The sequence below is a fragment of the Uloborus diversus genome, unplaced genomic scaffold (genome assembly GCF_026930045.1).
Source record: "Uloborus diversus isolate 005 unplaced genomic scaffold, Udiv.v.3.1 scaffold_1342, whole genome shotgun sequence".
NCBI classification, from domain to species: Eukaryota; Metazoa; Arthropoda; class Arachnida; order Araneae; family Uloboridae; genus Uloborus; species Uloborus diversus.
In genome coordinates, this window is record NW_026558035.1 from 32,112 (window position 1) to 49,134 (window position 17,023).

General features: G+C 32.1%; 1 protein-coding gene across 1 annotated transcript in view; it reads left to right on the forward strand.

Moving 5' to 3' along the window:
• Positions 1–14,185, forward strand: part of LOC129232732 (ubiquilin-1-like) — a 32,937-nt gene extending 18,752 nt beyond the window's left edge. Inside the window, exons 2-3 of the mRNA XM_054866843.1 lie at positions 9,060–9,162; positions 14,046–14,185. Of these exons, the coding sequence (XP_054722818.1) occupies positions 9,060–9,162; positions 14,046–14,107 (165 nt within the window). The 3' untranslated portion in view covers positions 14,108–14,185. The remainder of the gene's footprint in view (positions 1–9,059; positions 9,163–14,045) is intronic.
• The last annotated feature ends 2,838 nt before the right edge of the window (positions 14,186–17,023 follow it).

The following is a 17,023-nucleotide window of genomic DNA, read 5'->3' on the forward strand; positions in this document are numbered from 1 at the left end:
GCGACAAGGATACTTTCCCAATACATTTTTTTTTTCAGATCCACCTTTAAGTGCAACACTTGAAGATTGCCTGATTTTTTCAGTTAAAAAAGTTAGGTTCTGAAAAATGTGGCTTCCAGTGATAGAAAATCTGGCCTTTGGCTACTAACCATTTGAATTTTCAGGTTGAGTAATACAAAAATAAATTTACTTCCCTGTTTTTTGTAAGTCGGCGTGGTTTTTGCTGTTTTTGGGATAATTTACACTAAGCACATACCCCCCCCCCCCTCCGCCCTATAAAATTTGAAATTACGGGCCTGGAGGCAAACCCTATATTAACAGAATCAAAAATAAGGACGAAGGCTGTACAGACTTTAAAAAGGCTGAAGTAGTAAAATTTAGAAGTGTCTTAGCTACATAGCATGATTAAAATTGTCGATTTAAATCAATTAATTCATTTCTTAAGTTTAAAAAGAAAAATTATTGGTCGACCATTTTTTTGAAAGAAAAAAAAAATCAATATTTTGGAAAAAAGTTATGAAAAACACATTACAAAGTTGCGATTTTTTTGTCTTCAATAATTAGAATTCCGCTTACAAAACTCTAGGTACAGCGGGCTCTCCTGAGATGCGCACCAGTGGGGGAGGAAGCCCTTCCCTAACCAAGATCAGCGAAGCAGAAAATTGGTTTCCCCCCGTCGGAGCTTCAATCTGCATGGAACGTTTTTGTAACCCTTTCCCTGTTTGGCGAGGATTTCTTGACCGAATGACTTGGACAGAAAAAAAGTTGCCAATATGATTTGAGAATTAGTTCAGCCAAAATACAAGATTTTTTAAAACTCGTTTAATTAATTTTGCCACTTTAAAGTATAAAAAAATGTTAGTTTATGTCTATTTATAAATTACTTATAAATTTAAATACATTGGTGAGACAGTTTGAAAAAAGAGCTATTTTAAAGATAAAATCTCGTAGGAGTGTGTTACGTTTTTCTTATTACTTTTACTTCGAAGGATAAAAGTCAGAAATTTAAAATTAAATTGATACCTACAGTTATATTTTTGAATTGCTGAAAAAACGAATGATTCTAATGGTGTTCTTGTTTTGTGGAGAAAGATCAATAAAATTGCAAATTAAGCTAAAAAATAAAAGACAAAAATGACAATACAAGCATACATATTTTTGAATAAGAAAATTTAACAAATGTTCGTTTCAACAATTTCATAATATTAGAAGCTAAAAGAATATATGTGTAAGGATTATTATTAATAACTATTGCATACGAAATTTTCTAAAACAGAGAAAGTCTTCTATAAACATACATACATCGTTAAAGATTAAAGAACAAATTTTCAAAATATTATTTAACTGACAATGACTACAATAACTGACCCGTCATTCTCTCATTTTCTTACAAATTATTGTAAACTAAACTTAAGATACCAATTATATACTGATAGTAGGCAAAATCTGGTACTAATAATTACAATTTACGACAATGCTCCGAAGAAAAATGCACGTATTATATGCAAAAATGCCATTTCCGTGCGCAACGGCAATTAAGTAACACTCTGGTGTACTTGGAAATTTTCCCTATTTGTATGAGTAAATTTTAATTAATCACACCTAATATTTTAATGTTACCTACATTAAAATATTAGACACATAAACCTACATCTGTCATATTCATGATTTTTTTTTATTTGGTCATAAACTCGAAAGACGGATTATACGTTAATGCATATGCACATGTGCATATGCAGTCGCACATTTTTACTCTTTTTGTCGTTAATAAATATAAATACATAAAAACGGCATTATTCCGGCAACATTTAAATAAATATATTATGGAAACAAAAAAAGGAAAAATCGTTTGTTTTTCCCCAGTCGCCAAAGATTTTTTTTTAGACAAATGAGTAAATGTACTTATAAATAAAATCGTCTGCGCATATTTTTATGTAGAAACTTAAAAGACTCTGAATTTCTCCTCCAAACACTTTTTAACTTTTGTGTGAAAATGAAAACAAATCTTATCTACAATAATTATTTCAAAGTGAAAACCATGGCTGCAGAGTCGGAGTCAATCTCATTTTGGGATAAGAGTCAGATTCCGGAGTCGAAGGTTTTCAATTCAGACTCGGAATCGGTCATTCTCCTTTAAAGTCCGCAACTCTGCCATCGTTTGTGGAGTCGGACTTTTTTTTTGATAAAGGAGTCGGAGACGATGTGGAAGACTTTAAATTTCCAAAATTCGAAGTCTTTATTATAGTCTATTCGGGGCGGTTTTTTCGGAAGACTTTAAATTTCCAAATTTTCCCTCCGTATAAAAATTTTTACCAAAGCCACGGAGTTGGAGTCGTGGAGTCAGAGTTCGACTAATTTTCGAGTGCAGGAGTCGGATTCGGAGTCGACTGCCTTAAAATTCTAGGAGTCGGAGTCGGGAGTAGTTCATCAAGAGACATTTCCAACAAAATTTGTTTGAAGTAAATCCGCCTTTAAGTTTGGGATCTATATTGACTTTTAGTTTCACTGTAGGTGCTAATGCAAAAGGATTTGAACTGTTCAAAATTGAACGTAAAATTGTTCAAATCAAAAAGATATTATCTATACATGCTCCTCTTCAAAAACTTTTTCCTGCGAAGTTTGTTTGAAGCAAATTTGCCTCTAAGTTCGGAATTTATATTTGCTTTGAATTTCCCCTAGGCGCTAATGTTAAGTTTTATTGAACTGTTTAAAATTGAACGAAAAACTGTTCAAATCAAAAAATGAAACATGGGAAAGAGGTCTCTTCGCCGAGATCTTTCGAACAAAAAAAAAAATTGTTTGAATCGGATTATTCCCTCAAAAGTTATTAGGGGGAGACAGACAGATTCCTTCAAAAGTTATTAGGGGGGGGGGGGCAGACGGACCGACAGATATTTCCCCGTCTCAGTACCCTACTTTTCAATTTTTAATATTTATTTAATTATTTTATTTATTTATTTATTTATTAATTTTTTTTTTGACTTTTTTTTTTTTTTTGTTTTTTGCGATATTTTGTAGATGTTTAAGCCAGCCTTCTTTCATGCCTTTTTTCATCTTTTCAAGTTTTACTGGGAAAGTAGGCTAAAAACTAAGTTGAACAGCGCTCAATGGTTAATTAAAAATTGTCTAAATATTTTGCATATTATAAGATTTTTTTCTGGAAGCGGACGGCAGGTAATTTTCGCTCGAGCGCTGTTTTGTCATCAGGACGGCTGAAGCTGAAGGGGGGGGGGGGGGGGTATAGAAAGGTTTTAAGCTCAAATTAAACAAAAAAAAATAATAATAATAATAAAAAAAAAATAAATAAATAAAACAATTTTTAAAAAATACAGCTCTTTTTCTCGACACTGATTATGATATTTGCTGTGCTTTTAGTGTACTAGTGATCGTATCTGTGACCTCTAGATATTCAAAGGTCAGAAAAGTCACCTATACTTTCACATTTTTGTTGTTAACAGGCTAACCTTATCTTCTCCACCAAAGGGGAGGTAGCTTTATTCAATAGTCCTACTTAGAGATTAAGCTGGAATGCTTCTAAAAGACAGATGAAAATGCATGAAGCTCTTTGTAAAAACATTTCCAGGAAGCAACGTATAGTTTCCGAGCACAAACCTTTTTCCTACTCGAAAAACCTTTTAAAGAATAAAGAATCAGGGGAATTAGATGCACCACCTGCTCCATCATAATTGTTTCTAATTCAACTTGCTTGTCCTATGCTGTATTATTCAGAACTGGATTAGTAACCACATGTTCCTTCAATATTGTAAAGATCAAGGGGGAAAAAATGTTATAGTTATACACAAACATTCATTAGTTTTACTTATATCGCTTTCCGAAAACAAATTGACATAATGGGGGGGGGGGGGGGGGGGAGATCAGCTTAGGGGAGAAAACCAATAAGGTTGTACGTAATGCTACTTTTAACTGATTTATTCTCAAATACTGAAATATGCGCATTTACTGTTTTTTTTTTAGTCTAAATTAATACTGTATAGTTAAAGTACGAACAGTCTTCTCCTAGACTACGAAATTTTAATAAATCGTCACTGCTGATACCGTTTATACGTCACCAGACACCTTGCGAATTTTGTGACATCCTAGGTGCATGTATTGCAAGATAACGACCTAAAAATAAATTCCACTTATGTTTCATTTCTTTTCGCCAACAAAACTTTTACTGATAAAGCGGCAGAGATGTCCACCCCGGTGAAATTGAGATTGTTCGACATTCAAGGGGAGGAAAAAGCGCAGTTCATGCTTAGCGATAACTTTTCTCTTTTGCCAACCCTGTTTTAGGGTTGCTCAGTGCGCACTTCGAGTTTGCCCGGTACAGCTACCAATGATACTGTCCCAAGATTTGATGTACCAGCTTCTAGCGAAATAGCGGGAAGTCAGCATGTGGTTGACCGAGTAGTGAATGCGTAAGGGCAGACGCAGACAACACCAACCACAAGCCACTAGGCGCAGGCGAAGATCCTCAATGACGACTATAAATCACTTGTGTAGTTCAGTACTTTCTCCTAAATTTCGTCTCTGATTGGATACTCGTCTGTCAATCAAGTCTGCCTAGCCCATGCCTTTTTGCTATTCCGTAAAATGATTTCCTTTAAAACCTTGGTCGAGTTCCAAAATAGATCTCAGTACCGCGGCACCTTAAGAACTGCAAGATGTATTTTTCATCCTTGGTCGCTTTGAGGCCTGTCCTTTGGCATCACTGGATTGGGTAGTTACTGACTAGTGTTCACTCTGGAAGAAAAAAAGGGCACTGTTCTCATAAAAAGGGCCTCATTCAAATTTGAACTTTAATTAAAAGAAACTCCAACTTTGTGTGTATCTGTAAGGTGCCATTGTCATATGATGTTTTGTTTCAGACTGTGAGGATTTATACCATAAAAAGGTAAGTTCTTTTTTTTAGAATTAAAAAGAATAAATAAATAAAACTCTCACTTCTGAAACGCTTTGTTTTCACAAAATCTTGAGGGTTTCTTGTAGTTTTTAACTTTATTTTTACTGTATGTAAATTAACTTTACAAAAATAGTACGGTTATTTTATTCTAAAAGTTAATTCTTATCGATGCCACGTATTATTTAGACATATTCTATAAACGTGCCTCCTTTAGGCACTGAATTTTTGAAAATAAGTTGACTCTAGCATTTTATAAAAATATGAAGGTATTATTTTATGTAAAATATAATAGGTATATTGAAAGCATGTCTGAATAGCAAATTAATGTATGGTATTTTTGTATTGTTTATGCTAAGGATGGTTTTGTTGAGACATTTTTACTTTTCATACATCAAAATTTGAGTAACTAAACGTTTTTTTTGGCTGAAATAGTTATTGATTTTGGGGATGTGTTCCGCTTTAAACATAGCAATTTGAATCGCTTTGCTCTTTTTTAGCAGAGTATGAGAAAAGTTTATGTTCGATAAAATGCACGTTGGAGAATAGCTTTTATTTCTATTGGGACATATTTCATTTGTGAGATGTTATAGTTACTTGTTAATTTAAGCATTATAAATACTTTCTAGTAATTCTTTTTTGTGTACAAAAACTTTCTAGTTTCTGGTATTTTTTAAGCGTACATTAGCAATGTTTTTTGTTGTGGTTTTATGTTGTTTATATATATATATATATATATATATATATATATATATATATATATATATATATATATATATATATATATATATATATATATTGTGTTCTGAAGTGCTTTGATTGCGGTTTTTTTATCTGAATTTTTCCTGTTGGCACAAAAAAAAGCATCGCTAAGAACAATGAATGACATATGTCATCATACATCGTTTTCTTGGCGACACTTTCTTGCCACCAACAGGAAAAAGTCGCCAAGGGTGGGGAATGTGACATTAGTTCCGTAGTCTACACCATGAGCCCCCCATCCCGAGTCCTTTGTCTTTAGAAAAGGGGTTGCTTGACCCCAAATGCTATCTATTCTAAGCACATTTTCCACTCTCCTGAGGAGCATATAGGTAATGCAGAAATTTGGCTTTTGGGTGTTTGTCAATATCCTTTTAAGTTATAAATTTGACTACTTATTTCATAAGAGTAAAAACTCGAGGCATATCAAAATCTTCTGAATTCTAATGTAAGAACAGTATCAAATTACTGATCCCCCTACCTAGATAAAAAGAAAAACTTCCTAGTAATCTGTATTATGCCATGAAGCCTCAAGTCAGAATACTACTAAATTTGCGACATACGTCGCAGAACAAATGGCCCAAGTTGCAGAACAATGTTCAAATGTGAGAGGAAAACTCAAATTTTCTGTGAAATTTCTGCAGAAAATCTGCAGTTTCTGCAGATTTTCGGAAAGCTCGCGAAAAATGTTGAATTCCATAAGCCATCTGCAGACAGGTTTCTGCTGACATTTATGGTAGAAATTGGCAAAAACTCAAAAAATGACATAAATGCAATTTCTGACATACAATAGAAAATGTATACGAAAAATAATTAAATATTAACCCAAATACAATTTATTTACAACACTATCATCATTCAAAATCAAATTTTACATTGTTTTCACACTGCAGCAGCCTGTAACAAAATACAAGTTTTGACGCTGTTTCTAAACCTAAAAATTTTCTCAATTTGTTGTGCACAAAGGAAAAATTTGAAAAGATTCTTTCAATCCCAGCAGAACTAGCTGGCATTATCATCAAAGAACAAGCAAGATTCACAAAACTTTCATGTATAGCACATTTTTTCAAACTGGACCACAATGCGGTAGCTGGAGTAGTTGTTACAACTTGATTGGAAAAATAGGTTTCGGGAAAAGGGGCCGATTTGTTTTGTAAAGCTATGGTATAAGGTACATAATCAGGGTTAATATTTTTGAGTAAAGTACGGGCACTTTCTTCTTGATTACATGATAAATTTACTCCCAAATACTTTGGCTGGAGCATATAGGCGAGTAAATGATTATCAGTAACTGCTTGATTAAATCTGTGCATCACTTCTTTCTCAAAAGCACACTCAAGAGCGTCTTCTTTTGTTAAACGAATCCCCAAACATGTGTTTGTTACAGTGTTTAACTTCTTTGTGAATCATCTGATTATTTATGATGGGAACAATACCTTTGTCATAAATATTATCTTCATGTTCTTCTAGTATTTGTAAATAATATGAGCGATTCTTCATGAAAGACTCGAAGTAGCCCACCTGGCTATTCCACCGTGTATTACAAGGTATGTGTGGTTTTACAGCTTTTGGGTACTCCTTTAGCCAAGCTCCTTGCCTGTGATGGTTTCTGAAATATTTCTGGACTGAAACCACATGTTTAATGAGAGAATCTGATGTGTAACAGATGGCGTTTCTTCTTCAATAATTTTCCTCAATAACGCCATCTTGTGTTCATTATGAGTTACTAAAGATAATAGTTTGCAGTCATATTTCGTTTCAAGCTCTATTATTGCGTTTTTCGCTAAATCAGCATAGTAAGTTGCAGTTTTTTTTTTCACTTTCTGTATTTACAGAATCACAAAACATGCATTCAGAACCAGTGTGAGTACAATTTGCAACAACGGGTTCATTATGGATATTACTCCATCCGTCTCGTATCAATGAAACTTTTTTACCACTGATTTTCTTTTCAAGATGTAGTTGCAACTGACTATGTATTTTGTCTCGTAGATCATGCTTATAAATGATGGATTTTCACTCACCAAAAAAGGTATGTTACTTCTGTACAAGAACTTGGCAATTGCCTCATCCAAACCACCTTTTTCTTTTGAGTTTGTTTTCATAATAAAAATACTCAGAGAGCTTTGAATTCTAGAAAATCCAACTTCTGTAGACTCATTTTCTTGTCTTGGTTTTTTAGGAAGAGGAATAATCTTGTTAATCACCAAATCACTATCACTTGATTCTATCGAAACTTGTATGTTAGAATCAGAAGCTTGCTGGTACGCATCACTAGTAGCACCATTACACTTTGTACGATGTTCTTTCATTCTGTAGGGTTTTGCACTCACAGTTTTTTTACAGCTATTACATTCAACTACTAATTTATGATTGATTTCTTTCTGAATGAAAAATTCCCATATAGGATGAATTGGTCTACCACCTTTAGAACTCATGATTAAAAAAGCTTCACAGCATAGAGCAAACTGTACGCAAAACAAAATCTTTTTGTGCAAATAGCTCTTTTGGTTGATAGAAGAATGCTTACAAAAACAGAACGGCTTCCTTGATTGGTTAAATGAAAGGTGTATGTAAAACTGTTTCAACCAATGAAACTACATTTATGAGTCAGTGAATCTAACCAATTATATTGTTTCTTATATACAGCAAAGTTGAAGACTGTGTTAGTACTTATATAATTGGATTATTAACTTTCCATAAAAATCAAGACGGGGAGGGGGGGGGGGGAACTCTTTGAGAATAGCTTTATTCAGTTATATTAAGTGTAAAATGACAAGTTCCTGAATTTTAGAGTTAAATGAAATAAAAAAAATCTGCATTTATTTAAATATTTGATATATTACACTTAATATTATATTAAATGCAAACAAAATAATTATAAACAACAAACTGAAAAATTTGTTACTTACAACATTACAAGGCTAAAATTTCTAACGCATAGTAATTTCAACTATGATAAATTTTACTTTGCTTTGGAAATGTCAGTCTTGTTATTTAACATGTTTTTACACTAATTAAATAACTATTATTAAGTTTTTGCAATGACGAAATGGAGTTATATTTTTTATTTTACTTAATTGCCTGTCATTAAGTAATTACTAGAGCTATTAAAAATGTTTTCTAGTTTTTGTCAGTTTCTACCAGTTTCTCCCTGTTTTTACTGGTTATAACCAGTTTCTGTCACTGGCAGGACAAAAACCAGTTTCTGCCGGCAAAAAGCAAACCCTGTCTGTGGCTTCATAAGTTTGTTGACTACTGATACTGAACCAAACTATCTAAATTAATGGGAACTTTAAAATGTTGCCTTTTAAAAAATAGTTTGAAAATATTTGTAAATATTTTGCGAATTAATGGAATTTTTAAAAGGTAACATATTTGTTATATTAATTTTCAGCTGAAAAATGAAGCAGCAAAAGCATTCAAAATGCCTGTAGAGAAGGTGTGCTTGATTTATTCAGGGAAAGTTTTGAAAGATTCCGATGTACTATCTGCAATTAGTAAGTTAATATTTTTTCATCAAACTGTATATTAAGGTTGAACTTTTACATAAGTATTTTCTTAAAAAAAAGTTGATTATTTTAACAAAAAAGTTTGTTTACTTCAGGAATTTAAACATTCTTACAAAAGTGACTAACAATTTACTATCACTTTGCAAAGAAGTGACTGTTTTTCGTTTCTGCTATTAGTTCAACAAAGTTTCCTTATGAATATAATTATAATAACATTTTGTATAATGTACTCTAGATACTTGCATGTTTGTTTACAAAGAATCTTTTCATCCATTTTGTCATCTTGTTTTGATAATAAGGATATGACATAAAGGATGGAAAGATTACTCAATATAGCACAACATTGGCTCTTGGTTGAGAATAGGTTGTTAATTTAATCATTTTTGTAAATGTGATCAAATCCTTAAAATCTGCAATGAATTTTGGAAGAATTTTTGCTATAAAAAACTATTAAAGACTCTTAAATCCAGATAGAAACATAGGCAGATCTAGATAAAATTTAAGATTGTCTAAAACTGAAATAATTTCTAAAACATTTTTTGCCAAAAATAAAAAGAAAAAAAGAACAACACTGGGCCCCTTCCGAGTCTTGTATAGCTTAGCTGCCAACCTTGAAATGCTAAGTTCAATGCCTGTTGAGTATCGCTAACTAGTCGAAACTAGCATCTGGCATTTGTCACTCTCCAATTAAAAAAAAGTACAAAAGTTTGTTAAATATCAAAATTGTCTGCAAACGGCATTTATGTGTTGGTTTATATTATCTGGGTCTGAACATAGGCCTAGTGTTTGCTTAAACATATGGAAATGAACGCTAGAAGAATGAACACCTAAAGATGGCTTAGTATTAGTACAGTAAACTCTTTGTGGAATGAAGTGACATGGTAACTGTGTCTAAGTGAACTTTTCAGATAAATTTCGCACAAAATGTGCAAAGATCGTTATTAGTTTTAAAAAAAGAATGATACTCACTCATACATTTAAACTGGCACTAGAAACGATAAATGTATGTACAGAATGTTATTAAAGCTAGAAAATGATCACTTAATACTGCAAACGGACTAGACAATATATGTCTACGGATTATACATATACTGCAAATAGATCAACCACTGTAACAAACAAATTAAATGTTAAATGAAAAAAAAAAAATTCAAAATCCATCTGCATGTTTAAGACTATTAAACAAGCTTGTAGCTTGTCTTACAATGTTTGATATGCATTTTTTAAAAAATGTCACCACTTTTTTGCCACATGAAGTTTCTTTTTCAAATATGTAATAATTGTAGAATTACAGTTTGTTCAAAGTTAACTATTCTCTAAAATAACAATTCATTATTGTCTGTAGAATCTTACATCTATTTTTTAATTGCTTTTAACATTTTCCTTTTAACCTTAATTATCATCTGCATTCATACAGGGTTTCAAAAAACTTGGATTTTTTTTGAAAAAGACCAACCCAGCTGGTTTTTTTTGGGGGGGTTTTAATAAAAAAACCCCTTGTTTTTAAAGAATCATTTTAATAAAAATCTCCATTTAAATATTGTATCAAACTGCTGATTTTACTCAAATATAGTGTGAAAATATCAAAATTGAAGAAAACAAATACTTGAATTCAAGGGCGCCCATATGCAAAATTTTAAGGAGGGGGGGGGGGGGGGAGGGGAGCTCAGATATTTCCCCCATGGTTTTGCAGGATATTTTCCCCGTAGAAACCAATTTCAGTACAGATTAGAGTTATTAAAATTTGACATTTTAATAATTTATTCATTAATTGTTGGAGAAGAAATGTTTTTACGTTTTTGCAAAGAAAATAGCACTAAAATCAAGGAAGTTCTAATTTCAAGGGGGGGGGGGGAGGTATGAGCCCCCACTTGGCCCCCCCATATGGATGCCCTTGCTTGAATTTCAAAGTAGTTTAATATTTATATGAACTATTTACCTCTATTCAAAAGTAAATTTGGTGAGTAACATTGAAAAAAAATTCCTTGTCATCCCAAAATACATTATATAGTATATTTTTTAGTTTGTTCTCACAAACTATAATTAAGTTTTAACATCCATTACTTTAAAAATCAATGACTCACGAAGTTGGAAATAAATATTTGCACAATATTGAAATTAGTAATCATTAAATCACATAAAAATATCTTAAATCTACAATAATACCGGAATATGTTGTAAATATTCAGGGGGTATTGTTAGTTAAGAATATGATGTAGTAATCACAGGCTTTTTTTCGACAAATTTTATGTGATCATTGTATTCTAACTTTTTCACTTGGGGACCTTGTAGTAAGCTGCTATTTGAAAAAAAAAAGATACTGTCTTTATCAAAACGTTTTACTCAACAATGAAAAAAAAAAAAAGATTGAAATAATTATTGCTTTTTTTGTAGAGTTTTGCTAAGTATGTTTAGAAATTGAAACCCATATTACAAAAACTTAATGAATTGACCAGAAAGGAAGATGGCTATTTCTGGACTTTGTATTGATCAATATAGTTGATCAATATCCAGTGGCTCCCAAAAGTGTTCGTACACCTACAACTTTCAATGAAATAGACCCCTATCCATTGGTTAGAATTAATATTTCAGAATAGGTATTTAATTATAAGATCTATGATCAATTTTTAACAAAACTACATGAAATTAAAAAAAAAAATATTAAAACTTAATTTTTTAAAAATCAAAAACCAAAAAGTGTTGGAAATTTTATCTCACAAAAGTCTTCTTACACTTTGAAAAATGCCTATATATTATTGAATAATCTAACTTTTTATTAAGTTATGAATAAGTGGAATATCATACAGTATCAACAACACCTTTTAAATGTCTTTGAATAGATTTCTTTCTTTTCTTTTTGCGTAATTTCTAAGTAAATGTTCAACCACCACTTTGAAAGTCTTACTGTTTCTACCTCTATTTTTGTTTCAAAGCCGTATTTTCGTAATCTAGCCTCCAGATATCTCTAAATATTTTACATTGAGTTCAAACCTGGAGATTGAGGGGGTATTTTCTAAACTTTAGGACAATTTTCGAGGACCTAGACGCAAACGTTGAACAACATGTGCTTCTTATCGTTATCTTGATAAAAACAAACCTGTTTCTGATAACCAAATTTTAGGCTGAGTTTAAAATTGGTTTTTAAAATAATTAAAGGAACAGCATGATTCATTATTTCATCAAAAAATTCCAAACTACCAAATCCTGATGCTGATATGCACCCTCACACCAGAACACCTTCACCGTCCTGATTAACTGATCCAACTACGTTCTTAGGATTAAGTTCCTATTTTTTTCTTCTATTTACAATTACACAACAATTTAACCAAAAATGTTGAATTCATATTTATCTGTAAGTAAGACGTAATTCCAATACGTTTTGAGCTTATTTACCATTGATTCTGCGACGAAAAGCGCAAGCTATCTGTTTTTCGCACAACCAAGAAAATTTCTGCTGGAAAAGGTCCCATTTAATCCAACTAACCAGAGAACTTGGCGAACAATGTTAAGTGAAAATTAAATGTAAAATGTTTCATTTAACTCTGCAGAAACTTTTACAGCACTCAAATGTGTATTTTTCATAAATTTTTTAACTTTAAATCTCCGATCACGTTTTGTCAACTTTGTTGGTTGATCTTTTATTCCCTTGTTTTTGGTCCGATTCTTTTCTTTAAAGCATTTTATCAGGCATTTTACTATAGAATAGAATAAATTATCTAATTTAGAGACATTTCAAGCCAATTTACCGCTACTGTGAGGAAAAAATTCAAATTTGGAATGGTGTTTGTTGTTTTTTACCAATACTAGCCATTTCAAAGTAATAAGCACAATAAAAAGGAAAAATAAACAAAACATTGAAGCCAAATGACTTTTAAGGGTCAACACAATGCAAGAATAATAAAAAAATATGCAAAAATGATAATTTTAATCATGAATTTATTCGAAAATATTTGAATGTATGATGACTTTTGTGGCGTGTTATTTCTTTGTCTTTCGTTTTTTGACCCATTTCAAAAAGAAGATCCATTAATATTTTGAAAAAACTACTGGGTTGTATTTAGAATGACATAGGAATGATGTGAAAAAATATTAGACTTCATATTCGAATTCAGTTTCGCTTTATTTTGGTTTTACTAAAAAATTTAAAAGTGTACGCACACTTTTGGGTGCCACTGTACTTACTTTGTTTCCAGAGTGAATGTTTTCAGTATGTGCAGCAAATTCTAAAAAATCCCTCTTTACTGAGACGGGTTTTTCAAGTGAGCACACCCATAAAAACCCACTGTATCAGTAAACTTTTTTTTTAATTTTTATTTTTTTAAATTTATTTATTTATTTTATTTATATTTTTTTTTGGGCCGTGCCTGGTTTGGCGAATTTTGCATTTATGCATAGTCGCCAAAATTGAATGCAACAGCTTTCATCCAGGTTGGTTTTAAGCCATTTTATCCCTCATCATATAGATGGCTGGCCAAAACTCATACAAACTTGCTCATGCCCCGTAACTAGGTTATTCCTTGGAAACCTTTGGGGCTATGATTCCTCCTTTGTGGGGGAATAAAGGTTAAATGTACTTTCTTAGTAAAAACTTTCTTTGTATAAGAAAAGGGTGCCTGTTTAGAAACATCTTTTATATAATTTCAAATGCAAAATACCATTTGTAAAAAACTAACATTTTGTTTTGTCAATTCTTAATTTACTGTCCTCTAATTGTTAAGGCATGTGATGTGTAGACAAATATCTGAAGTAAAAGGATGTTCCTTTGTGATTCATCCATTTCCTATGATATGCAAACCTTTATTTTATAATATTTTAATTGTTAATTAATTACATGCATTGATTATTGTTTTCAATATTTGAATATTTTTTAGGCATTGAAGATGGTCACATTTTACATCTAATTGTCAAGACAAATGTGGTATGTTTTCAGTAAATTTATTACTTGAAATTTTGATACATAATGGATTTTAATATTACTCTAGATGCATATGGTACAGCAGAGCAAGGGCGGATACAGGATTTCATTTTTGGAGGGGGGGGGGGGGTCATGTTCAAGGAATGTTCTTACGATAATTTCCTAGAACTTAGGTTTTTTCTTTTGGTGTCAACAAAAAGCACTAAAAGAGCCATTAGCTGGATGACAACTTAATTAATTTCGTAGGAAAATAGTTAAGAAGTATTATTTCAAATTGCTAGTTAAATTGAATTGCAATAGAATTTAAGAAATTACAGAAACCATATCCATTTTTTTAAATTAAATATGTAAGCATGTTATATTAGCAATCTTAACAGAGAGAGATATAAAAAAAAAATCCAGCACTGTTTTGAGCTCTAAAGATTTTTTTTTCACAAAAAAAATCATAATGATTTAGCAAAAACATTACAGTTTACAATACTAGTTTTTGATATCTTTTGCTCTAAGTGAATTTAACAATAGTCTTCGTACAAAAAAAAAAAAAAAACAAAAAAAAAAAAAACAAAAAAAAAAAAAAAAACATATAGGTACAAAAGTAAACAAAAGTATTGTACAGTTTATAATACAAATTCTTGTCGCACACAAGATTGTCAAAGCATTGATAAATGTCAATTTTTCCAGTAAGGCAAAGGAGACGGTTATCAAATCAATCGCTTATTGCTTTCCGTAGATTAGCAGATTACCTATTCCCCCCCCCCTCCGCATCTTTTAAAATACTTTCAATTTCGCGGTATTCGTCGATTGTCTGCAAGCAATAAACAAATAGACTTAATATCTCCAAAAATATAAATAATAACAAGAAAAATAGTCGAAATAAATCACTTGGTTTGACCTCTGGGATTAATCTTTGAAAAGCAGCGAAGTAAAAGTAATTGAAATTTCCTGATCTGACGGAGAACTTAAAACTTTTACTGAAACAAAGTTCTAATCCTGTTTAAATTTACATAGCGACTTTGAATATGATGGGCATCTTGGATACGAGTTGATAAAACACTAATCAAAAACGGTTAGTTTTTGACTTTCTGGTAAGCATATTAGTTATAATAAATAAAACCAAGATAATATCTTCTTACGTCGGTCTGGTCACAGCTCTTTTTAATATTTTATGTACTGATACCTCCGTAAAAAAGGTTCATTTCATTCATATATCTGATTATAACAATTAACTTGTATTTTACTACAGTAAAAAAGTTCAAGGTTTCAAAAAACCCAGGGAAGACACATTTCATTAAAACGCAGGTCAAGAAGGTAATATTAAACATACGTTCTATTTACTCAAATATCATATTGCAGCAGCATTCGCACCATCAACCAACACAATAAATAAACACAGCGAAAATCTAATAAAAGTTAAATGTTTTATGAACATGATAAATGGATTAAATATTTGCGTAATACTCGACACATCCATATTAGATTTTAAATTTGCAGATAATCCACACATCCATTTTGTGTGCAGAAAAATATAAAATAATAACACAAAATGCGGTGAAAATCAAACTAAAAATTAAATATCTTATGAACATTGACAAATACTCACCGACCGATTCTTTCAATAGCAGAAAAATCGGAGGTGGACGAAGACGTCGCAGCCCCCGATTCTGATGCAGGAACTCCGGATCCATCGGTTTCGTGTTTATCTGTTTTTTGTAACTTTTCAAAAAAAAGACAGCAAAGTTTTGTCACCCGAACGCTTTATTGCTTTTTGGGTGGTCCTTTCTTGACAAACGCAGCTTTCTTCAGCACAGTTTCCGTCTGAATTTACGAGAACTCTCGTATAACGAGGTTTCGCTACACGAAACTAAAATTTTACATTACTTGCACGACACTGATTCCAAAACACTGATTAAAACTAAATAACTATTTACATGACATTAAAAAAATAAAATCAGCACGAACAAAAACGATACACCTAAAAATCACAATCACAAAAGAAGAGAGTAGTTATCTACATAGACTTTACATAAAATATTTACACACTCAAATATTTATCAATTGAATCGATGCCTACAGCACAGGAAATAGTTTTACAATAGCAGTCGTTGGTTAAATTTGTTGTATAAAAAGCAATCGGCGGGCGCCAGACACTTTGCTACTTTTTTTCATTTGACTGGCGCCTGAGGACGGCTCAAAGCAAAGAATGACTCAAGCAAATATACTATTTTACTGTCGACACCTTTTATACTTATGTATATGTAAATAGAAAAGTGACATGTAATACCCCCCAAAAAAAAGGAATTCAAAATTTATTTACTCGGTATTTGTCTCGGTCAGGTTTTCTTTCCTTTTTTTTTTCAAGCGGTTATTTTACCTACTCAAATTCAATAAACCTTATAACATATTGCAAAGCAATGTCGCAGATTGGGAGGGGACGTCACAACCCCATGACCCCCCTTCCCCTTTTTTGTATCCACCCATTCGTACAATGCCCCAAAAATTTAATTCAAAATTTTTTCTTTTCAAGCAAGCACTCATATATTGTCGTGGGTTTGGGGGGGGGGGGGTCATGACCCCCATGACCCCCTTCCTTGTATCCACCACTGCTGCAGAGGTGGATCCAGGTTTTATTTTCCAGGTCACGTAGCATACATTTAATTTAGAAGTATTCGATCATTGAAGCAAAATAACTAGTCAAAATATTGACAGCAAATTCTGCCGGGGCGTAAAATGAGTCTTCAAGGTTAAACATTTCACACTCTCCGTGGAACTGATTTCAGCTCCCATTTCTATCTCGCACCCTCACAGTAATTCTCTAGTCATCAAGCACTGGCAGGTAGGTGATTCTGCCCACCCCCTCCCTCAGACAGTTGAGAGCAAATGCTCATTTCTCATAGTAGATGGTAAGATAAGGTGGGGGAGCTGGTGGAGGGTTAG